At 43.7% G+C, this 26,071-nt stretch overlaps 1 protein-coding gene across 1 annotated transcript; it reads right to left on the reverse strand.

Annotated features, from left to right (window-relative positions):
* Window positions 1-2,369: 2,369 nt before the first annotated feature.
* MGST2 (microsomal glutathione S-transferase 2) lies at window positions 2,370-25,473 on the reverse strand. Its single transcript, XM_090036512.1, has 5 exons — window positions 25,361-25,473; window positions 17,098-17,197; window positions 14,240-14,310; window positions 5,836-5,917; window positions 2,370-2,763 (listed from the first exon to the last, which is right to left on the reverse strand). Exons 1-5 carry the CDS (start codon window positions 25,416-25,418, stop codon window positions 2,631-2,633), a joined length of 444 nt encoding a protein of 147 aa, XP_089892638.1. The 5' UTR covers window positions 25,419-25,473; the 3' UTR covers window positions 2,370-2,630.
* Between the last annotated feature and the right edge of the window lie 598 nt (window positions 25,474-26,071).

Raw genomic sequence — 26,071 nt, forward strand, 5'->3', positions numbered from 1 at the left:
GAGCTCTGGTTGTGCTGGATCTCTTGCTTAGTCCCTCCCATAGCTCAGCCTTCGGTGCGTCACTAAGGCTAGGGACAGACATTCAAAAAGCCTGAGCCTGAATTGATTCAATCTTTACAGGTTAGTCTAACCTGCAGAGCTTGAGCCGATTTGGAGGTGGATAGACATTCCCTTTTCTAGGAATGTCAGGCTAGCTCTCAGTGGGGTGCCAGGGGGCACTTGAGCAGCCTCCTCCTTTTCCACAATGCTGAGTGGAGGGGGGCTTGGCAGGATGCTCTGATTAGTGAGGATCCGCCCCCCCATTGATAACAGAGCATTTATCACCTCTGTTACCAGCATTTAGCATCCCATCAGAAAACAAAGTCTCTCTCATTAGTTCAAGCTCTTTTTAAACAGCTTTTTCCAAGGAAGGAACCTTACCAGCAACCTGCTGATTAGCTCCAAGAAGCCCTAAGCGGGCACTGTCCTGTCTGCCTTCCACAGACACCTTTCAGGCACATGCTGGCTATGGTCCGTGCTGTGGGAGAGAGGAGGGAGGGATCTGTGCTTGAGCAGTGAGTGGTGGTGGTGGTGGTGGTGTGGGGATAGGGCAGAGATAGGCAGACACTGTTATGCCTGCAAGTCTCTCCCAGAGCTTTAGCCAGGGAGCAGAGCGGAGGGGCCAGCCCAGCTCCCTGGAGCCCCCAGCCCAGCCAGGATGCTGGGGGACTCTGGTTTAACTTAAACCAGGAAGGGGTCTGGGACAGACACTGCATACACCAGTTTGACCCCAAATTAGTTAAGTCTGATACTACATTTAACCGGGTTTATCTCAAACTGGTTTCAGCCATTTTCAAACTGGTTTATGTGCAATGAACTTCTGTTCTGTTACAGGTTTAAACCAGCTACTGATCACTTGAACTGATTTAAGTGTAGTGTCTGTCCCTAGCCTAAGAGTTAATGAAGCAGACACAACTGATTAACTAGCATCTATGCCTTATCAGGGTCTGTGTTAGTTCCTGAGCCTGTAGGATGCTGTATTGACAGACCCTTGTTTTCATTTGGGCTCTGCCCCCAAACTAAACAGCTTAAACACATCATTAATGACTTCTAACCCTTCCTGGAAAGTGGCAACCATCTCAAGATAGCCATGGGGGACAAACCCATTCTGGCTTACAGATACCACCCCCAACCTGCAACAGTGTCTCTCAAGCAAGAATATCTAATGCCTATGCCTGTTCTTTCCAAGGTATCAGATCTTGTTCTGGACCCAGATGCCAGCTGTACCCCCTCATCAACACAGATCACATCATCACTAGACCAGATAACATGGATTATGACATCTAAGGTTCATTCATCTGTCCTCTGCCATCGTACACACCTTTACCTGCTTACAGGCCCCTTTGCTGTTGACAGTGTACAGACAGGGTGGTCCCTACATGAAAGAATGAACACCAATTCTGACATAGATGTCAAAAAACACACAAGCCTGTGGCAGAACACTTTATCCTCCCTGGACATTACATCACTGACCTCAGAGTAGATGTTCTTAGCCAACAAAACTAAAAGTCAGCCTGAACAGGAAATTGCGGACCAAATAATCCACAGGCTGGATTATATTAAGTACGGTCTAAAGACTGGATTCTTATCCCACTACCTGGATTGGTTTTTAATAACCCCTGTGTCCCTCAGTGAGTTACCTGCTTTGTTTTTCACTCTTCTACCCACTTTGCCTCTCTCAGCAGTACCTGCTCCTTTTTCCACTCTCTTCCCTTCCCTTTGTATTCTAATCACTTTATACTTAGAAGCTCTGCTTTCTGCTATGCTTCCCTTTGTAGCATCTGCTGAAGTAAGCTGCTATTTATGAAAGCTTATGCATCTCTGATTTAGGTAGCCTATAAGGTACAAATATGCCCTGCTTTTGCCTGACTCCAGACTAAAATGGCTAACAACCTCTCTGCATGAGAACAAGGATCTGCCTGCAGAGAGGTCCCAATTCATTGAAATATCCCTAGCTTGGAGATGGTGTTGGAAGACTGTACTTAACTTTAAGGGCATGTTTAAGGTCCACTAAACTCAGCAGGATAGAAGCACGTGTTCACAGTCAAGCATGTGTTTAAAGTACTCCCTTGACTGGGGATAGACGTCAATACTTGCTGAAGTACTCTTTGGACTTGCGTCTGGAATCATCCATAGGATTAGGACCAGAGATTGTAAGTGCCTAAGTTCAAGGACCAAGCGTTTCTTCGTGCTGACACCACATTCCCTGAGAACTAAAATAAAGGACAGAAAAGGAATAGTACTGATGTGTCAGCAGCATTGAAGGACCTGGAATAAGAAGCCCTTTCTTGGTGACACTGCTTTAAATAAGCCACTCTACGCATTAACCGTTTCTTAGTTCAATGTAATTTTAATGTTGTACAATATTGTGCCTGCATCCAGTTAAATGCTTAGCCTCCTGCCTTAAATTCTTTGTGTATGCTTGACAAACTCTTTTTATACTAGAATATGTGAAAACAAAGGCCAGCGTTTTATATTACAATGGACTGTTAGTAAAGAAATCTGGATGTTTTCATTCCATTTGATGCAGCTCATCTTCCTTTTAATGTCCAGGGAAGGCTTCTGCTTTATTTATTTATAAAAGACAATCTTCAGAGCAATTTACGTAATTTCTTTGCAACGCTGAAGTCCAGGTATTCATCCAGAAAGCTATTAGCAATCCCAGCTGTACCCAGTGCCAGTAACACCATTAGAACCACCGCAGTCAAATAAAAACCTGTTAACCTGGAGGATGGAAACAGAAAGTAATAGTATTACCAGAGGTTCACACTATGTCTGTTGTGAAATGTTTTGGTCCCCACCACTTGATGAGAGCTGTGCAGGACTGAAATGAGCCACTGATTAAACAAGCTGACAAAACATCTCATTTTCATCAGAAGGTTTGGGGGGGTGGGGGCGGGATTTGCAGGAAAAAACAGCAAATGAAATGACAACAACGGCGATGCTATTTCCATTCCAGATAGTTGTGTGAAAATGTGCTGTTTGGCCCAAGGTGGGATTTACCATTCCACAGCTTGAACAACAATGACTAAAGCCATAGAGGCCACATCTGTACTGTCTCCGCAGCAATCCCTATACATGCTGCGTGCTTAGAATCTGGACTTAACAAAGGTATTTGGTTAACCACATGCACTACTAGCTCCCTGAGTTCATGTGCTGTGGTCAATCAACTTGTGTGGGCTTTTACAGCTCCAGAGGGACCACATAAAAGTCTCAAAGCTTCCCAGAAGTATGCAGCTAATGAAGTATTTTAATCCCTTCTAGTTTACAGAGAGCCAACTGCAGCAGAGACAGTGACTTGCTTAAGGGGGAAACGGTGGTGGTGCTGGAATGAGGACTCCAAATGTCCTGCTTCACAGGCCTACATACACAAGCAACTCACCCACGGGTCTCTCCCAGAGCCTGGGAACTGCGTATTAACACTGGCACCTGAGATTATGATTTTTACTGGGGAGACCGGGATAAATAGACGTAAAGAACATTCTTTTTGGAGGCATCATCTAGTTCCTGCCAAAAGCAGAAGAGGCAGAGGCAAAGGAAAATGAGAGGGAGAAGTTAAGCCAAAGTTTCCAGGACTCAGCAAGAGCAAAGCATCACCAAGGAGGTTGGGAAACACTGGAAAACCCAGCACTGACTATAGGCAGGCTGAGGCCTCAAATGCTTCTCTCAAGAATTTATGTGTAAAGCTTTTCAGTCTATGTAAGACCCATCAGTAGAGGATTTTCCCAGCTATAAGGGGACATTGAAAAAAGGTATTTGGATACCTGTAATGCTGCAGGTTACTTGTTTGAACATAGTGGTCAGATGATGCCCCAAAGTCATCATCATCTGAGGAGATGTTGGGGAAGGGGAGGGAAGAGAGCTGCCAGTTCAATTTTGAGTGAATAAGTGTTGCCATTATAGCTGGCCCATTGTCATTCAGAGTTGAGAATTTAAGTCAGGACCAAGGACGCATAAAGACTCCTCACCACCGGAGCGGCTGAAAGTAGGGCTCCCAGTGTGGGGAAACTAGCACTGCCACCATCTGTGTTGTATAGGTTTGGGGCCCCTTTCTGCAAACCTTACTCACACTAGTCCGTACTTAACTGAAATAGCCCCACTATTACCAACAGCAGTGAGCTTACGGACACAGACTCTTTGGCCATGTTTATACCGCTTCTCCCTTGGTGCCGTGTCCACTCAGCGGAAATACATCCCTCCAACTTATCCCTCCCCTCCCAGGACTGAACGTAGGATTTATATCTTGCACAGAGAACATAGGGTCAGGAGAGAAGCAATATAAACAAGCAAGCATGTCCATTTGCCAGGGCTGCTAGTCTTGCTCTCTACAGCAACAGTGCACTAAGCTTTAAGAAATGAGAGCGTTTCACCAAAATAACAAAGTGCAGTGTCCCGTACAATAACAAAACCAGGCACTACCTTCATGTTCCCTTGGGACTGATTGAAGCTATAATTTAAGACCATACAGGGAGGTGGGGGAGGAGTTTACCTAAATGGAGGACTGTTTATTTAGTTGATACAACAAGCCCATCTAACTTTAAAATATTACATTCCTCTGCATACTTATTGCACAGGTATTGTCCTTCTGTTTTCTCATAGGGTTATCCTGGATATTGCCTCTGAGAGAGAGGACAAAAGGCAAATCTTAAGGGATAATTTTATCTGGGTCTCTTTCACTTTCTCAAGGACAAGAAAAAAGGCCTTGTAAAATTGGGCTAGCAGATGGAGTCCTGGGAAGAGAGAGGAGGTTAATGTTAGCACATGAAATCATCAAAAGCAGAGGTGGAAAATGCTTGTTAGGCCTTTCTTTAGTCTATCTTTCTGTCACTGCAGGATTCTTCCCAACAAACACTTTGCCAAGTGTTTTTTTTAACTTCTTTTTAAATCTCTTTAGAGTTAGGTGTTGCTAAGGGGTTTTCCCCCCCTTTTATAATTTGCATAGAAGTTGTGTTCAACATTGTAAGAGCAAGGGTATCACGGATCATGATGCCTGGGATAATACAGTACTTAGATAAAAGAGAAAACAATCTGTGTGCATGTGTCTGTGTGTACGTGTATGTATACACACATGCAGTGAAAATCCCAGGTTCTGAATTGAAGGCAAACAGAAAGCTCTTGTATGAATTCAGAAGTGATTGCACATTTATGCACTTATGCACTTGAGAAAAGTGAGTTGATAATGCAGATGTTCTTATTTATTAGACCCCAGGAGCTTAACACTCATTAACCTGTGCTTATTTAAAGACTCGTAATCTTATCTATTTGGTAAAAGTTCCCATAGCTCACAAGGTCGAATTTGCTTACTTGTTCCTTTTATGTATTTTGGGCGCTCTGAAAAATAAATATGTTATTACAGTGATTTGAATACGAATGCATTGAGGAAATATCAGCAGTGCTAGGAGCCTGACATATATACTGTCTGAGCTTCACCTCAGCAGTCTCCCGTTATATGCAGTCATGACTGGCAAAGCTTAACGCTTTCTTTCTCTAGGCTTTTTCTGAGCACAGATGCCAAGCAGGCTCAACTGCAAAGTAAGCACCCACATGGTATTACACTGGGAGCATCAAACCTCTTGTTTCTCATGACCTGTAGCACATGCACATTTTAACCTAGGCTTCTGCTCTAACAGCCAGCCATCTTCCCAGAGGGTTTTCGTTTCAGACCTCTTGCTGACACTTTACTCATGTTGCATTCAATTATAGTCACTTTTCACTGCCAGTCCTTGGCTGTAAGCCCAGCTTCAGACCACAACCTGGAGCTTTCAACTGGATCCACAGATGGTGGATCCTCCTTACCTTCCTTTTACAGATTCCACATATCCATGGAAGTATTTGTGACGGGCAAACATATACACCAGACCCAGAAGGGCAGCTACTTCTGGAGGAAAAAAAAAGGGAGAAAAGATTACGGGATTGTGGGTAGCTGGTCACTTTGCTTATGGTTATGTTTTTTTGCCCTGTGCCAGAGGTTTTCACTGTATTTGACACACACTTCAATCTCCTTGTGTTAATATTGGTTTTCTGATTCTGAAAGAAAAAAGACTCTTTTTCTTAAATGCCTGTATCATTTTTGGATGTGTTGTCACTGTTATTAATAAACACTCCCCACTGATGTAACAACTCGTACCCAGGTATATGGGTGAGTGATCTGAACTGCGATGGATAAGTGCTGTGACATGCCTGTGAGGTAGGTAAAATATATACAGATTTACAGGTGGAGGCAGGTGAAGTCTTACTAGAATCAGTCATGCAGTCTGGGCACGTCTGAGGATCCAGTTGTCCTTTTTTTTTTTGGTCCAATATTAAAGTAAAAATAACTTTCCCTGTGTTTCACATAGAAGTCAGGAAAAGAAGACCACCTTCCTGAGCATGCTCACCAGGAAGTATGGTTTGAATGGGAAGCTAACCAAATGCCTTCCACTTCTCCCCATCTCCCAAAAGGGAGATAACGTGGCAGATGGCCGTGCTGTGGGCTAACAGGCACTGTTCTGCCTTAGTCAGCAGGCCCAATTGTGATCTCCCTTCTGCTGCTTCCACCCTGATGTCGACTTACTGGCATGGCTCTGGATTTACATTGGCACAGCTGAGGTGAAACTCGGGCTGTGAAAAGAGAATGAGCCTCCAAAAAGGAAGTCACTTGCTACAGGAAAAACACGGAGTAAAACATTGCAGATTTTATTTTTTTTTGAAAATGAAGGAAAAGTGAATAGTCAAGACAAGAGGAACCAAGGGAAGCCAAATGGAACAATCAGCCGTGTCCCTCTCTCTAGACATGCCGACTCCTCGAGGCCACCAGCCAAGAAACCATTAATGAGAACATGCAAAACAGGGCAAAAGGTAAGGAGTCCCGGGAACTTTAGCTCACATCCTCACCACCAGTCCGGTGGTGCAGATGTGCGCTAGGAGAATTGCAACACATAGACTGACTCACTCAGCCCCGGTCCACATAGAAGTAATTGGAACCCATTTTCAGCACTGATGTAGCGTCACCTGTGCTGTCAGTACTGCTTCAAGTGCTGGTTTAGACAAGCAAGGCACAGGTGGTTTCCGTGTTCTGTTTTCAGCAATATTAAATCCAGAGGATAAGGAAAGGAAAGAAAAGTCCTCATGCGCATGCGGGGGGTGTTTATAGAGGCACAAATAGCAGTGGCACGAATTTATGCCACTGCTTTGTGTCCCATTGCATGCCCCTACACGTGTGCTTTAGCACACAGCAAATTGTCCTGGGTAGGGATAGGGAGGCTGGGGCCTGGTGACATGCTGGAGCAGCAGGGACAGAATGGAGGCCTGGCCAGCAGCCAGAGCATTGTTCTGAATGGCCCAGCCTCCATTTGTGCTGGCACACACTTGTTTTGTGTACGTTGCACCACTTTTTTCCCAATGCGTTTTTTTTTTCTACTGGGATTTCCCAGTAGCAAATTTTGCCACTGTGCTTCAAATTCACAGCACAGAACACATTTTCACAACCATACACCCCCTGCATGTGGAGACCCACCCAGAGGGTATAACTCCTGCTTCTCTCAAAAGAAATAGGGGCTGTCTTATCTCTTACCCTATACCCCCTCTTTTCCCTCCTTACCCCTCACTGCAGCGGGTTCAGGAAAAATTCCCTGTTCTTTCAATCTACTTTAAGCACAGCTTATATCTGAAGGTCTTAAAACCAGAGCAGATTTTCACAGCACAGTGGGCACCTCTACATGAGATGATTTACTGCACAGTAGCATAGTTTACTGCACAGTAAACCTCGCTAGTCATGAGTAAACTTGTGATCTGCAAATGCAAGTAGCAAATTTACTTTGGATTAGTAAGGGCACAGTAACGCTCATGTAGATGCCCGACTGGGAGCAAATCTGCTCCCAGTCAGCCAGCCACCGGGGGAAGTAGATTCGAGGGCAGGCTCCACCACTGAAGCCTGGAGGGGGACTATGTCCCCCTTTCCCAGCAGCAGGGGGCTCCAAACCCCCCACTCTGAGATCCCAATTGGGGAGCAGGGGCTGGGAAATCTTTATCTCACAGAGCTGGACTGGGAGGTCCCTGATGGCAGGAGTTGGGGATCCTGTTCCCCGTTCAGCTCCATGAGCACAGAGCTGGGTGGGAAACAGGCTGGGGTGGATGATCTAGTCATGGCACTTGGAAAGACCTGCAAGGGTGAGGTAAGTCCCAGCCCCCTGCCCTAACCTGCCGGTGGGGCAGCTGGCAGCTGGCAGGCAGTGAGCTAGCTGCCCCACTGGTGGATCAGGGCAGGGGGCTGGGACCTGCCCCTCCCCCACAGCTCTTTCCAAGTACCCTGTCTGTGATTGAGGAGCTAGGGCCAGGAGCTTCCTGCTGCCGGGACAGGGTGACATTGTCCCTGCCCCAGCAGCAAGTAGCCCCTGGGGTCAGGGTGTCATGTCCCAGCTGGCCAGGAGACAGCTGTCTCCTGGCCCATGCTCCCTGCCTGCCCCAGGTTAGCACCCAGGGGGAGCCTAGAGCTCCCCTTGGTGACAGCAGGGGCCCATTGCAGGGCCCCAGGGAGCAGTTTTCTGCCATTAGCAGCAAAATTTCTCTTCTTTCCCTGCATGTGTAGATGCCTGTTCAGGAGCATTTCCTTGCATGTAGTTTACTCGTGAGTAAAATGATCCCAAATCAAATGCATGTGTAGACCTGCCCAATATTAACAATTCCTAAGTATTTGCGCTCACTTGTGCTCATGCTGTTGTGTCATTGTTCTGATGTAGATCTGGCCCGTGGGCACTAGAGAGGTGGCGAACACCCACAGTTGCACCCACAATGATAGTTTAGTGCCTCACAAGGGAAAGGTGAGACTTCATATTGAGATCTGCCATTGCAAGGCACCAGACATGGGCGAAGTATTGCAATGATTGTAGCTGTTATCATCAAGTACTTTTTGGTTCGTGCTTGGCTTCCATACTGCACTTAGTTTTGTGTCACTCAAGCTAAGATTATATGTGGCAACTCTAGGCTTTCTGCTCCAGTTCCCCATGGGGAAAAAAACTGGAGACTATTTCACTTAAGCTGTCCAGTTGGGCATGAGGACTTTCTGGTCTGGAGTTCTTCAATCTTAACCCTTTTAAAATAAATATATTTAAAAATGTATGCACACAGTGCCTGTGTTAAGACTGCCTGACATTTCCCATTAGAAGACCCTGGTTTTGGTTGTTTATGACTTTGCCAAACTTTAGCTATTAAGATTAAAATTTCTCAAGCTGAGTGTCAGCCTCAAGATAGATTTATTTTTTTAAACAAATCAGTCATTGCAGAGAGTGAGAATAGGGGAAAGATTGCCCATAGCATAAAATGTGGACAACCTTTTCTTAGGAATGCTCCAGTGCCCTCACTTCTGGAGCAAAGACCAGAAATGGGTCAGGGAATGGCCTTTGTGTCCATCATGTGCCTTCAGCCACCCCTGTGAAAAGCTTCCTATAGTTGGCTAAGTTATAAGCCTTTGGAAAAGGTCACACATGTTCAATAAAGGCTATTGAGATTATAGCAGCTAATTCCCAGCAGATTCTGTCTGTTCTGTACATGCTCCAATTTAAAGCTGAAGATGACTTTTCCCGAAATGGAGTTCTGGGCTGGTGTGGTATGGGCTAGATATAGGCATCTGAAAAGACAGTTAAGAAATGATCTCCCCTCCTCCGCCTGCTGTGCCCAGGGGGAGGAGGAGAGTGGAAGAGAAAGCTATTTGACTGAAATGCAGATAGGAGACAGACCTGGGTGGGAAAAACAAAGAGGGCAGTAAATCTGCGTGGGGAGAAAAATCTGATTGGAGACTGGCAGGGAGAAAGAAACAGGGGCTGGGATCAGAGGATTGTGGACTGTGACTGGAACTGGCTGGGCAAGGCAACTGAGATAAGATTCAGGCCACAGACAGACTCTGGGATTGGGTCCTTGAAAGGAAAAAAAATGTGGTGGGAGAAGTAGTCAGTTTAGTGAGGCCCACCTGCAGCATGGGAGAATGTGGCTCACAGGCAACCAAACCAGAAACTGGAAGCAGAGCAAACAAACAGTGTGAAGGGGTTCAGCCCACTGAAAAGGCTAGATCTCCAGAAAAAGCAATTTGCACATGGAGCTAACCATGGGGGATAAAGACAAAAAAATATTCTTGGGGTCCAAAAGGACAAGGAGTGAATGACAGGCTGTTGCTAAACCAGTGGCTTGGCTGATGAAAGTATTTCATGACTGTTGTGGTCCCAGCTAGAATGTGACTACAGGAAGATACTCTTTTCTTTTTTTAAATCCAAAACCAAGAAGGAGAAGAGGGACTACATGCTTAAATTGAGATATCTAGTATCCATATGTAACTTTGGAGACTTTGAAAATTTGCTAATTAAAAACATGTTCATTTGTGGAACATCTGTTTCCAGTTTACAGGGCAGATTGTTGAGAAAAACATAGCTAACCCCAGAAAATGCCTCCAAATAGCAAAGGAAATAGAAATGTTCAAAGAAAGGATCAAAACAGCAACAATTCCTTGTGCAGAAGAAATGTGCAGGCTCAAGCTGGAAGAATCTAGGAGGCAGGAAGAAGATGACAGAATTGATTAAGAGTGGTCTGGTCTATCTACTGTGGGAAGCAACATGCAGGGTGGAAATGAAAAAGTGTTGTCTATGGGCAGTGGGGTCAAGCGACGTAGTAACACAACCACTGTGTTCTATTGCCACAGCTACCCTGGGAAAACCGGGACAAGCTGCAGCGATTAGTGGGTGCAGAGGCAAAGCAGTCAAGGATATTTATGGCTTCATAGCTGTGAATTTGCAGCTTCTTCCAAACCTGTTGTAAATGAGTACTTGGCTCTGCAGATTGAGGCGGCAAAGCCACATCACTTCTGTGTATGCTGCTGGCCACAGAAACAGGTATGCCTTAAACATGCTAGCCCTATGAGCCAGTAGGTGTGAGAGAGGTCATTGATTTGCAGTGGCTGAGGATGCGTGTAGTTTCAGTGAAGAGGAGGATGTTTACTGAGTGCCTTTAGCAAAGTCTATGTAGGTTGTTGTGGTGTTGGTCTAAGGATATAGGTAGACAAGTTTCTTTGGGCAAATCTGATGTGAATGCATGTGTATTGCAGAGAAAGGGATAGGTATTGAAAGTGGTTGCATTTGTTGCAGAAGACAACAAGGTAGTGAATGACACTGGGGAACTGAAGAAAGAAAAAGCAGGAGAATGGTCATGGCAGGTGAACGCTGCCTCGGAGACCTGAATTCGATTTTTGCTGTTGACCCAGCATTTCCAGGTGATGTTAGTGAAGGCTCCAAACCCAGACTTCTCATATGTGCTCGCTAAGTACGTGGTCTTCAGTTTCGGGTGCTTGGCTTTCACCCTTGTGTGCCAAATGAGGTTAGGAAGAACTTTCTGACTATGAGGCTGGTCAAGCACCAGAACAGGCTACCTAGAGCAGCTGTGAAATCTCCATCCCTAGACATTTTTCACAAGCAGCTTGGACAGATACTTGGCTGAGGCAGTTTAGTCAGGAATGATCCTGCCTTGAGCTGGGGGCTGGACCAGATGACCTTACAAGGTCCCTTCCAGTCCTGCTTTCCTATGAGCCTACAACTGAAAGGCCGTGGTTCCTAGTGTGCCCCAGCACCCTAAGGCTATGCTGGAGCACACTAGTGTGTCACGAGAGTGACGGAAGTGTGAGATCACCTGCATGAGGATGTAATTGCTGTCCTCTTCTCCTGTCTGACACCCTGTGCTTGTCTCAGCTGTTCCAGCACTGTCTGCAGCTGCTCCACTGAGGGCTGCCAGTGCTGCCACTGCTAACGCCTTCCCTGCCACCTTCTGTGCCCCCGGGCAGGCCCTGTGCCAGCCCCCCGCAATGCTCTTAGAAACACACTCAGCTGCAAATGGCTGGGCAGGTAGACAGAGATGGAGTCAGGGAGTCAGCTCAACTCCTTGCTTCTGCTCTTCCTGTACTTGCAGGGCCAGCAGAAGGGGCCACGAGGGTGGTCATTTGCATGTGAGACCCTGCCCAGTTCCCCCTACAAGGTCCAGAGCAGCAGTCGGCAGGAGGCAGAAGAGGGCACATCAGGGTGAGGTCCTCCTGCCCCCACCAGCTAGATCAGCAATTCTCTCCATTTTTTTAGCCTCAAGGCCCCCTCCAGATCTTTCTTGTCCTAGTAATTCTCAGCAGTGGTTCTGCAAAACTCAGAAAAGTTATGGAGGGGGCCTTGAACCTACAAAGGTTGAGACCACTGGTATAAAGACTAATACTTTGCTTAAAGAAAGATGTATTTGGTATCCTTTTTGTAACAGTACATCTCAGCACTGGTATGATCTCCTCTGGCTGGGAAACGGAATATGCTATATGCTTTGGTGGGGGGGGAAGAGAGAGAGAGAGAGTGTCCGTCCCTTTTTGGGTGGAAGAATGAGGTGTGCTACCAATTTTAATCTAGAAAAGAAGTGTGCTTCTGACATCAAGATTTGGGAAACAGTGTCCTAAGGGCTAAGCACTTCCAGCTACAGCTGAGGTTGATGGGACCTGGGTATTGAAAATAGTATCTGAATTTAGAAGCAAGGATTTTTGTGGCTAATATCTGTTATTGGACAGACCAGTTCATGATTGGGATAGATTTGCAAAAGCTTTCAAGTGCATGTCTTTTTCATGTTTAATAAGAAAAAAAATCTGGCACAGCTTGAGCTAAGGTCTGTGTAAGTATTGTGAAAATCAGGTTTTAGTTGTCTCAATTTGGACACTGAAGTAGTGGCTATTTTTACCATAATCTTTCTGCATCTATTCCCCATCTGTAAAATGGAGATTGCAGTACCCCCTCAGCTCAAAGAGATGTTGTGAAACTAAATTCACTAATCTTTATCAGGCACTCAGGGACTCTAGCAAAAAAGCACTATAGAAAAGACTCTAACAATTCTGCCTTCAGAGCAGTTTGAATTGTGCAAGGAAAAAAGGTCACTGCCCATATATCAAACAATACAAAAACAATAAAATATTAACTGGCTGGCCCCCTAGTGCCCACCATCTAGTCAGCGCACAGAGCAATGGAAGAATCTGGTGGAAAAATAGTATACGATCCTGTAACTGCATATCATAATATATGTGTAAAAGGGGACCAGACTGAGGTTGGGATAAAAGGGAAGCTTAATTCTGGCACTTCCTAATATCTTACGGCTTAAATTTGTCCCCTTAATAATGTGCCTTTGACATAGTTTTTTTTTGGCATGCTTAACATTGCACAATACATTTTGAGTTGAGTGGGTCCACTTGTGCATGTATGTTTTGATATATGTTTATGTGCATGCATGCCTCCCACACACACACACTGTATATGATTTATTGCGGCTTTCCTTTGTTCCACAAGTACCAGAGGGAATTTTCATACCAGTGGTATTTGCTTAACTGACCCGAGTTCTTTTAGGACATTTCCCCTTCCTGCCATTACATTACTCCACAGATTGTGTTGTATGATGGTGGGGTGTGTGGACAGAATTTCTCAGAGTGTTTCTTATCACAGGAATTAATCTCTGTATCAGGTTTTCTGGAAGAGGAGGCAACAGAACTTTACATTATAAAAGGATTGGAAACCAGTACTAAATAGGAAGAAACTGAATGAAGAGGAAAGTGTTTTTACTGTTTGGGAATATGTGACTGTTTGGAGTGTTTTAGCTCATCTAGAGAAGCATAATGAAAATCATTATTGTTCTTAATGATAATTAATAAGCAATTATATACAGCACTTACATAGCCTTTTATTTTAGGCATTAACTAATTATCCATCATGCATGCATTTGACACAGATAAGTAAATATTATCACTTGCTAGTGGCTTTGAGTAGTGGCAGGAGATTCCATGTATGAAATGGGAAAAGGCTGTTTCTGCCAATTTCTGCCATTGGATGGATAGTGGATTCCCAATGATATCAATGGGAATGTGGAATCTGCCCGGATCTAACACACTAAGAATCAATCAAAAGACACCAAGAATTGGACCCTCAGGTTGCACAGAAAAGTAGAAGGTGGTATGACAGAGCCGTGTAAAATACTAGGACTTATTCTTGAGGTTATATTTACTTATCATCGTAGGATAAGGACAATGGGGATTCGACAAAATAAGGGGACATCAGGTTTTCAGCAGAAAAAGGAACATCTGATGAAACTTGTGACATCACTGAAAGATTTTTTTTTGATTAACTAGCATACCTGATACAATCTCATTTAGGCCAAAATAAAACAGGTTGGTGTTTACCTTGATTGAAAAACCAGCCTGCAATCCAGAGGTCAACCAGGAACACTGGATAATACTCCACGCAGTTCTGTCTATAGAATAAATGAATATGCATGTTATCTGAACAAAGAGATTTGGCAGTGTTTTTCAAAAGCATTGCGTTTTGTTGCAACTGTTTCCATTGACACCAATACTGTCAGCTTCAGTGGGAACAGTCAGGTCAGCGAAGAGCCCTTTGGAAAATTCCAACTGTTTCTCTCCAGCTAAGTACACTGTTCAATACTTAGTTCAATTAGCTCTATTCCTATCATTTCAAGTGAAACAAGCACTTATCCACATAACCACCAGGGGGGTCTTAACAAGCATGAGCAGCAGATGGTAGAACTTCTAATGATTAGGATAATGATAATAGTTTAATAACACTACTTCAAGTTGAAGCTACATTTATGACTGCATTCATCTTCTTTAGGTTCTCTTTCCTTTGCTGCCATTCAGAATTTTAGTATTTCTTATTATTTAGAAAACAGCTTTCTACAGCTAGTGATTTCCATTATCCAATAATGCTGTTATTACACTGGACAGGATCAGTTAAAGTTTTCCTTATGTTGCATATAAACTCTCATTCCTTTGATCTATGCGGGTTCTTTATATGTGAATTTGCTCTTATGTGATGAGCATATTTAGACACATAATTTATTATATGCAAGGTAAATTCGTTCTTCTGTGATGAGCATACATGCCCACCCCCACCGGCAGGTAAGTCTGTGGGGGGAGGGGAAAGGGCCGTGGCCCCACTCACTCCAGCCCCAGCTGCAGTGGTCCCAGGAGTGGCTGGCGTCAGCTGCCTGCAGCCACTGAGCTGCACCATGCACAGCCCGTCCTGCTGTGCCTGGGCTCACCCCAGCTCCTAGGCTGTGCCGTGCTGTGGTGCAGGCAGCTGGTGTCAGCTGCTCCCAGGGCCTCTCCAGCATGGGCTGGGGTGAGTGCAGACAAGTGGAGCCCCGGGTGGCGCAGAGTGCAGCACTCACCCCAGCCTCAGCTGCAGTGGCCTCAGGAGCAGCCAGCGCCAGCTGCTTGCAGCTGCTAGGCTACACTGTGCTCTTCCTGTCCTCTGTGCCTGGGCTCCACCTGTCCCCACTCACCTTTGCTCCTGGGCTGTGCTGTGCCTTGGTGCGGGCAGCTGGGGCATTGGCTGGGGTGAGTGCAGACAAGCAGAGCCCCGGGTGGCATGGTGCAGCCCAGGAGCAGAGGTGAGTGGGGACAGGTGGAGCCCAGGTGCAGGGTACAAGTGGAGCACAGTGCAGCCCAGCAGCTGGAAGCAGCTGGCGCCGGCCACTCCTGGGGTCGCTGCAGCCAGGGCTGGGGTGGGTGCTGCTCTGTTCCCTCTGCTTTGCTGCCTTATGCAGCCCTGGGAGTGGCACCCCTCCCTGACCCTTCCCTAGTCCCAGCCTCACTCCCTCCCTCCCTCACCGCCATGGAAACCTATCCCTATTTGTTACATTGTAAAATAGGTTTACTTTATGCAAATTCAATTATGCGCCATTCTCTGGGAATGCATGTACCACATAAATCAAGGGAAACCTGTTTTAGCTGAAGTGGGATAGAAAAATATTTCACCCAGAGGCAGGTTGTTCCATAATTGTCCACTCATTCATTATGGATTTTGGTGCACCACTTTCCTTTGATATATCTGGTGTTGAGGAGCAGTTAGCCACGTTAGTTAGGCAGAAGGCAGGGCAGTGTGACTCCTTACAATTTAGTCTATAAGGTGCCATATAGTCTATAAGTTACCCTGCATTCTGCATATTTGGTACTGGTCACAGTCAAAGAACACTTAAATAGATAAGTCCATAAAAATGTCTTTGTTCCTCTGTTAAAGACACCATACTTGAGTAACCCAATTTGACTGCTGCAGTCCTGATCAAATTAAAAGCCAGCTGAATTAAGTAGGTTGCCCTTCACATCCAATCTTTTTGAAAATAGTTGAATAGTAAAAAAAATAGCTCATGCATGTGCACATGCATGTGTGTGGGTGTGTGTGTTACGAGTTTTGTAGCAACTGATCATTTATAGCCCTAAGGATACAAAACAAAGGGTGATTCATTTTATTTTAGCAATTAATTGACAAAGTTACTACTAATTCCTTCAAAAAAGTGATATTTCCATACAGATTAAATGCTCTAAATCTGAGGAGTTAATATTATTCTTCAGGAAAATAAGAAGACTGATCCTTTGGCTTAAACAGAAACTTCAGGCAACTTTACCTATGTATGACTTAATAACTGTTTTTCTCTGTGTCACTGTATATTATGTGTATGCGACTTTTGATCCTTCTTTCTTGTCAACTGACATGGCTTTCACTTACAGTTGTGGAAAATTAGAAATCTCTGAATATTTGGGCATAAAAGATTTCCAACACCAGTAAATTCTTAATAAATGTAGAATTGAATATCCATTTAGGAAAAAAATTGGAACTAGGCAATAAAAATGTGGGACCTTTTTATATAGTTAGTAGACATATATTGAGTCTAAATCTCCGCTTCCTAGATCAAGAGCGTAAGAATGAGAGCCAGACCCAGAACACAAATAAACCCAATTGCTCACAAGTGGTAGAGAAGTCCTGACTGCTGAAACACTCCAGGGTAGTACAGAGTTCAGCAAGTGCATTATACAGAGATGCCCACAAATGTTACAGGCCTGTCTTGTCACAGAGAGAGGTCACTGGGAGGTAATAAGCATCCTCATCGCAGAAGACCTGAAACAGCATAAAAAATCTCACTTCACGCTTGAATGGCCAAAGCAGACCTCTCTAGGCTCCCATTAGGCAACAGAATAAGGAAGCTTCTCATTCCTGCCATTCTAAGGTTTCCAGCACTTACTGCGCACGAAATGTTCTTTCAAATTCTGGGGGTCCAGTAACTGCTGGGGGCATGATTTTGTGTTTTTTTCTTGATTCTCCCACCAGCCAAGCAAAATAACCTGCAAGTAAAGATAACGGATAAAACAGTTAAAGCAGCAGTCAGTAATGTTTTCTGGTGGCAGGCCAGAATCTCACAACTCGGGTAAGAGGAAGCTGGCACTAGGACCCACTGCTGCTTCCTCATGCCACTCAACTTTTCTCCACCCTGCCAAACACCACCACAGCTACCACAGTCCAGATACAAATTCTTTAAAGGCTGGATCTGGTCTGTGGGCTGTAGATTGCTGACCCTTGGGTTAAAGGGCTTGCATTGCATTTTAGTAAAAGACAGCTCCCTTAAGGCAAGGGACAGAAATTACACATAAATCAGTATAAGTAATTGGACACTAGTTCAAATCGGTAACACAAAAGAGTTCAGTGCACATAAGCCACTTTCAAAACAGGAGGGGCACTAAGATGATGAACATGTGGAAAGTTTTATGCATTTCAGGTGACAGCCCTCTCAGGCCCCCATCTACTGGGCACTTCTGGTTTAAGATAAACCTGGATGGATGTAGTGTCAGTTTTAACTGATTTAGGTTAAATCAGTTTATTAAACTTCTATCCCAGATCTCTTCTGGATTCAAGTTAATTCACAATCCCCTAGCATCCCAGGATGCTTTGCACCTCCCCCACAAATCCATCCTCACTGGGTGGGCAAGCTAGCATTGGCCCAAGCTGTCTGCTTCAGCCAAGCAGGGAGGCATGCTCTAGTGCCCCCCAGGTTCTGGCTTGGGCCACTGCAGTCATGTGGTTGCATTTTCAGAATCAAAAGTGAATGTCTGTTCACTTGCTTATCAATTCAATCTATGCAGCTTAAACTAACGTGTGGAGATCAAATCCATTCTGCCTCAGGCTTTTAAACTGTCTATACTTAGCCCACATGATTTATGGACTCTTATTTTTAAATGAAAACTATACTTCCTCTGTTTTTGTATGTATATTTGAATGGCAAAGCCCAGCAGCTCTCTAATGAAACCAGTCTCTCTTATAAAAATTCAGGATGTAGCTTCAAGGGTGACCTGGGCTTAATAGGAAAATAAAATCCAGGAATTTAGTTCTATGTTACTTATGCCCCCCAAAACAAGAGAATTCAGTCGATGAAGCTGTCCACCCGTTTCATACGCTTGTTTCTCCTCTGGTGTAACCCAATGGTAAGAATTGCTAGTTCCTGCTTCATGTAATTATACACAGTTTTAAAGACTTCACAGCTACCATGTGAACCTGATGGAGAATGAAGCTTGCCTTAAGGGCTTAGTTACTGTAAGTATCATTCTTGTACTGTTCTGGTTTTAAAATGTTCAGCAATTTACAACCTTTAGGATGCAAAAAAATACTAGAGTCTTCAAAATCAAAATCAAGTTGCCCCATTTGTTTAAGATCTTTAGCAGTGTTTTAAATATGCTTTAGATCCATAAGAGCTATTCATAGGATAGGTACTAGATTTTGTGGATAATGCAACAAACTGGGACTCAGGAGATTTGTTTTGTGTTTTTGGCTCTGCAGATGACTTTGGGGTTATCTGCTCAATCAGAGCTGTCTTGAATACAAGTCATAGGAGATGGTTCTCTCATTCTGTTCAGCACCATCGGAGCCTCACCTAGAGATCTGTGTCTAGTTCTGGGCACAACACTTTAGGAAGATTGTGGACAAATCAGGAGGAGTTGAGAGGAGAGCAACAAAAATGATTAGCGATCTAGATAATGTAATGTACAAGGCAAGGTTGGAAGAACTGGAATGTTTTAGATTGGAGAAAGGAAGACTGAGGAGGGTTTTGATAAGAGACTTCAAGCATAAAAAGGTTTTTATAAAGAAGATGGGATTAATTATCCTCCATGTCCATAAAAGTTATGATCTTAAATTGTAACATCATCCCTATGGACATGCTCTAAACAGCTCCCAGCTCAGCATGTTGGATATGGATCATCTTTCTGAGATACCTACCTATGCACTCCTTGGGTGCTGCAGTGGTCCTTATCTTTTAGGTGCCCAACATCTTTATTGGATCTAACCCAAGGTTGACACAGAATTTGGAACGAAGAAAAGCAATAAATAAATACATAAATAAAAAATAAATCTCATGGGTTATCACCCATCTGGCATTCTGCGGAAGACTTGGGTTTATGAGCAGCTTGATGCTCTTGTTCCTACAAGTTTCACTTAAAAACTTCAAGTTGTAGAAGCCAATGCATAACCACATAAGTTCTCCCATTGGTTAATAACCACCTCTGTGATGCACATATGGTTTATTGCCAGTCTAATTTGTCTAGTTTAATCTTTGCCATTGGATCTTGTAATGCCTGTATCTGTGAGGTTAGATAGCTGTCCATTAGATATTTCTCCCTGTGCTGGTACTTGTCTGTGATCTCTGTGATCAAGTGACCTCTTAACCTTTGATAAAGTAATAGATCAACTTTCTCAAGTGTGTTATCATAAGGCAAGTTTACTAAATGTTGTACAGCTTCCAATTCTGAAGTGGCCACTACACCCACCTTCATTAACACCCCCACTCACACTCTAGTCTATGACCCAGCAGTAATTCACTACTTCATATTGCTTTTATAGGGGAAGGGCAGCTTTAGTAGGGGCTACAGGCTAGGGGTATATTTTACAAAGAATGACATTTGTGAAGACAGGATGGCCTCTTTTCCCCTTTGAATTGCCAGGAAAATGTCACCAAAAGGCCTTCCCATCCACAAAAATGCTTCCTTTTCCCTAAATTCACCGTGATCTGACAAGTTCTGACTGGTTCTGGCTGTAGGTCCCTATTTGATAAACCACCTTGTTCCACTGACGTGACATTTGCAGTAAAAAAAAATTAGCCAATTCTCCAGCTACACTGTGAGCCCTTAAGGCTTTACTGGACCAGGAACAGGCTTCATCACAAGACAAACTCAATTTTACCAGCTGAGGCAGCCTATCATCCTTGAATTTGGTTTTGTGTAATGGTTTAGTGAAACCCTTGAATGGATACAGAACAAAACTTAAACCTGCAGCGGGATGTAGGACAGGAGGTAGGCAAGGGCTTACTGAATTGTTTGTACTAACACAAACTGTTAAAACAACCAGCTATAACACAGTTAAATTTCTAGTACAAACTAGATCTTAGCAGCTACACCATATACACTTAGCCTGGATGGTTTGAAGAACTTTGAATGATTTGTTAGTTTAAGCTCCCTCATCCCCAGCTTCACACCCATTTTTAAAGAGGTATCTCACATCCTCTGAGCAGGAGACAGCTAGGTTTGGGAGGCAGAGTTGTCCTCAGCCCAGTCCTGCCAGTTAGGCAAGAAGCAGCTTAGTCCCACACCCCAGGGCTGCTCGGTGCCAAATCAGCTGAGGGTTGGGATTCAGCACCAGGCAGCCCTGGTCCCACATGGGACCCAGGGCTGTCCCTCGTCTGATCCTGAGGAACAGGCAGGGGTGTACTGTGTCCCAGGCCCTGGAGCTGCCCCATGCCCTAGGGCTCATCAGAACCCAGCACGTTAAAGATCATTAAAGAGTGGAGGCTGCAAGGCAAGGATCTTTAAGGTACCAGGCCCGGCAAGCCTGCATCCTGATGCTGTTAAACAGCAATTGTCAACATCAGGATCAGGACAGGTCCGGATGCTGACAATCAGTTAATCATTGTCATCAGGATGCTGAGGTCTGCCACACGTTCAATTTATGGTGCCATACAATTTTTTGAGGAATATCCTCATGGCTGGTTTACCATTTTATGGCACCATACACTTTGTGATTATGTGACATTGCTATTTCTGGCAGAATTAATACATTTATTACATCAGAAAACTAATGTGTGCCAGGGGCCCAAGACTGGGATTTAAATTTCCCTGAAAAGAGCAAGTCATGTTATCTTTCTGCTTATCCCAGACTTCAGGGCCTCTGCTGGTCACTTGTAGAGGCCAGGAAGAATCTCCCATCCGTACCACCATCCATTAATTCATTATTATTATTTTTCACCTTCTTTTGAAACACTGGGCATGAGCTACAATTACAGATGGGAGTTTTCCTGTGGTGCACTGGGTGCATATACATGTTCGTTAATGTATAGCCATGTAATAAATCAATAAACAGTAACTGGTGTTAGTGCACAGTAGCACCAGCACATGGCTTTTTAGTGACGCTAATTGTGCAGTAACTTAATATTACTGTGCAGTAGCGTATTAGCATGGGTTTTGCCCTGCACACTACTGAGCAGTGTTATTAGGCTACTGCACAGTTAGCAGCTCATGTAGACACACCCACTGGTACCTAGAAGACTCTCAGGTACCTGGCTGTAGCAACTTGCTTTTCTGCTCAGGGTCAAACCAGTCATCAGATTTGGGGCCACCAGGTTCTTATTCCAACAAGGATGAGGGAGAGAGGCTGCCTTCTACTTGGACACAAGGAGCCATTGAGCATAAATTAACTAGATATTCCTTTGCCACTGCAGTGGCAGGACATTGGAAGTGTCATTATCTCCCCTGTCTTTTTTAGCTGCACCTTAGGGGGTGTGTTTTGGTTTTGTTTCCATAATGTGATCTGTGGGTGTGGTATACGAGGCATTAGAGTGGATGATTTTTAGGACTCTTTCGATATGTGGCTGGCCACAAATGCAGGGTTTGGACTCAGTGGCCTGGGAGGCCCCTTCCAGTGCTATGTTCCCATTCCTAACCAACTGACTATATTTCTGATTTTGGCAGTAAGACAGAAAGTTGCTTTTCCCCTTGCAAACCAAAGGTAGTTGTTTCTTGCAGTGGATTTACAGACTTCTCGCAGGTTAAAAAAGCAGAAGGGACCCAATGCAACAAGTGGCATGATAAGTAAATAAAGGGACCCAAGAGGGTTGGACAGAGGAACAAATTTTTGCATCACATTCCCGTTCTATTTTATAAACAGAAAATTGTCCCTTAATCCTTTGAAAGCAGAGAGAAAGCAGCCATGTATTTTCTTGTTAAATCTCTCTATAGTCCAACAGGGGGCTAAAGTAAGGGAAGTGTGTAGGAGGAAACTTAGCTACAAGTAATTGAGGAGCCCCCACTTCTCCTGAGGGAAGTTTGTGAGACTGTCTTACCCTCTTTCAATCAGCTAGCCACCAGGCTCCAGTGAATGTTACAGAAGATTGAGCAAAGATGTTCATAGCTTGTCTCTTTCCTCCCTCTTTTCCTCTCTTTCCTAATACAAGTTGTTATTCAAGTCCTGCAGGTTAAATCTGCACAGTTGAGGCAGCTGAGAAGCATATTTATTTGTTTCCCCTTGATTTGAATTGGCCATCACAAATTGCACAAATTAATGGCTTCCTTATTATGAAAATACAGGGCAAAGCTTATGGTCAAGGGACTTGACTGTTTTGTGTGTGGTCGAAAGCATACACAATAGAGAATCAGATACAAATACGGTCTTTTGTATGATTCTTCCTGAAAAATCTTTGCGATGAGTTTCTGCAACCAAAACACTACAGAAGCTCTGCACGCCAAATTCAGCCCACAGGTCATAGGTTGCTGGCCCCTGCCTAAATATAAAAATATAGAGGAAGACCTGTCCTTTCTACTGGCTGCATTTCACATATTTCTGATCAGCAGTATAATAATTGAGGGGGAGGGCAACTGAGCACTACAGTTGGCAGCTGGCCACTGGTACTGGCAGTCAACACTGGTACTGTGTTACACCTCTATTCTTTTTGTAAGTATAATATTTATTAATGTTCATATTATGAAATAAAACCAACAAAAACAATAACATATAAACTAATAAGTAAAATGCAATAAAAAAGCAAAACCAAAGTATTACAAAATAGATCATTAAACTTCCATACCATAAATTTAGTAAAGGCTAGAGGAAGGGGAGAGCTTGGCATTACATACAGCCAACTAAAAAATATACATATATATTTAAAGGATAATAAATCACAAACAAATCAATTTATAAACTTAACAGAATAGTCATATTGCACCATAATTGTTCATATTGAGCCCAATTATGTCTATTTGCAAATGTAATTGTTTCTATTAACACAACTGTGTTCCACCCCAGGATTCACTCTGCTTTTTAACTGGGATCTGGCTACTTTTCCCATGAGACTATAAAACATCCCATTCCTGCTCCTGCAGCAAGTCTTAGTTCAAATTCTGACTTCATTGGAAGAAACCACTTCCTACAAGCTGCAGCTTGCACCTTCCAGCACAGATAGGTCCTGCTCACTTGGCTCAATCTCTGGGCTGACCTGATTTTTAAAATACCACCTGGTTCTGGGAGTATGAAAACTCATCTTACTTTACCTCTAGCTCATAAGTAACTACAGCTTCCAGCACTGTGTTACTAAGAGGGCACATTGCTCAACAGTTCATCGCTAGCACAGAGGTGAAGTAAATAAGGCACTGTGTGTACTTTATAGCTACGTGTTTTATGCTGATTGCTGTCAGGCAAACAGGTAATGAGCTACTCCCATTACCTGACCTGGTAATATGCTCTTACAATGCCACTGTAACAACATGTACTATGGAGCATGTCTAAACCAGGAGCAGGAGAAGTGTATTCTTCATTTGTGTTAAAATAGCAGTGAAGATACTGTAACTTGGGTTTTAACACAGATTAGCATTTGGCATTCAATCCTATACTTCACTAAACCCTTAAGCAGAAGATTCTAACTTGAATTAAACCCAAAATGACCTAATCTTCACCGTGATGTTAACCCAAGTTAGGTAACACAAGTTAACTGACTGAAGTTAGGAACTTCTCTTTTTTTTTCAGTGCAGGCACCTAAAATAGTTAGTCAGGACAGCATTCTCACTGATTAAACACTGCACTCTCTTCATTTCTAAATTTTCAGTATGTATTAACTTTCAGGCACTGGTTCTTCATCTGTCCTTATCAGATTTCTTCCAGGTTTCACTTTAAGCAGCTTAAAGTGCAGCAGCTATTGTTGCAGGCTGAACTTTAACAAAAGCCCACAGTAAATATCATCACAGGAGATAAAAATGGCAAAAGACCACATACGTGCTTCCAGTCAGACTTCCGAATAAAAGCAATATTGACAATCCCAATGAACTACACCCCCCAAATCATGAGATTTTACAATGTTCGGTACTTTTTAGTTGCCTTCTTTTCCCCCCTAATTTCAAAGGGTTACATTTTCAAACTCTTCTCCCTAACCTAGTGTGCTTTTAATTCTTCGAAATGAAAGTTGAATTTTTTATATAACCACATGACTCCAGGAGCAGGGGATTTTTAAAGAAACACCAAAGTGTCTTGACATCCTTCTTGCTGGGGTCGTTTGATCCCAGCAGTCTTTCCTGCCCAAGTGCAGGGGGGCTGGACCTGATGAGCTGTAAGGTCCCTTCCAGCCCCTAACATCTATGGAACTATATCATGAGTTGGCAGCACTGCAGCTATTTAAAATACAGGCAAAGTAGTAAGCTTTAACTTTTGTTTCTTGTCTTATGCAAATACAGTATGAGCACTTTCACAAAGTTTCAGTTGCCTAATCTAGACATTGCAGTATGAACTCCCGTATTACTGGAAGGAAGACAATTTCTGGTGTGGGGAATGCTGTCAAATTATTAGCCTGACCTCTAACTAATTACAGTATCTCACCCTTGTCATTCCTTTTTCCCCAGTTCCATCCACCTGTATTTCGCAAAATGCGGGGAAGCTATATACCTGATGTGAATCTAAGAGGCAAGTCCACCATAGATAAACCCACTCCATGGAAAAACGCCCTGGTTAGAGGATACTATGGAACAGCCACATGCTGCAATTGCCTGCTCAGTCAGAGATTTCGTCTTTCCTCTCAACCTACTTGAGGATTCATTTAAGCACTTTTGATTGGACACCTCATGAATATGACTTTAAGAATTCCCATTTCTGAGGATTCAAACTGTCTGAAAAAACAAAGCCAGGACAGAAAGTAGCAGTTGGGTAAATCTATAGTTACAGGCTCTAATAACAGTATAACAATTCGAAAATATCTAGAAACAAAGTATAACCACAAAAAAAGTCAGAATCTCCCATAATGAAAAGTAATCTCCCCGCGCTAGACCAATCCCCTCAGTCTAGAAACAAGGTAAATAGTGTTACCATTTGGAGTAATTTGTAAGAGCTCTAAGAAGCTCCAACAACAAGCAAACAAGCTTTCTATTACATAGTTACAGTATTTCCAGATCTGTGGAAACCTCCCATCCACAAAAGCCCTCAGATCTTACTTTGCTGGCAGGCAGAAAGAAGAGATGTTGCAGCAAGCAACGTTAAATCACCAGCCATGTTCCCAACAGCTTCCGTCTGCAAAGCAGGGTGTGTAGTGTATGTGTATGAGAGCGCGCTCTGCAAGGAAAGAGGGTGGGGAAAAGAGCAAATGCCTTGCAACTGTATAACAAAGACACACAGGGAAGAAGGCCAGGCAACTTTTTTTAACAGATGTATTAACTGAGTGACAAGTCATGGACCTGGAGACTGTGGTCATATTTGAACAATGAGCAAGAGTCACAGCACTGGGAAGAAGGGATACATTTAGGTATGAGCTGATGTATTTAAAATAACCTAGCAGTGGATCTGGGTGAAAAACAATGACAAATTTTAGTTGAAAGTGCAAACATTTAACTGCTTTGTTTATCCCCTTTGATCTTTTTAGCTCACCTTCACCTATCCTAGCAGTAGCCCCTGTTTTCCTCTCCTTTCTCCTTTGTACTTAAATGAACTTCTTTTTTTCCCATTTAGCACCCTTGCTCTCAGTGACTCACTCCATGATAGTGTCTGACAAAGGGGGCATTAACCTACAAACCTTAGCTCATGCTTCTCTGAACAAGTTAGTCTATAAGGTGTCCCTGCCAAATGCAAATACTGCTGTTAGCCAACTCTGCTGAGAGAAGCGTCAGCCAGCACAAAACAAACTCCCTTGGGTATTCCTGCCTTTCTGT

Source organism: Crocodylus siamensis, chromosome 2 (assembly GCF_052110815.1).
Source record: "Crocodylus siamensis isolate JL-2025a chromosome 2, ASM5211081v1, whole genome shotgun sequence".
Classification (NCBI taxonomy): Eukaryota; Metazoa; Chordata; order Crocodylia; family Crocodylidae; genus Crocodylus; species Crocodylus siamensis.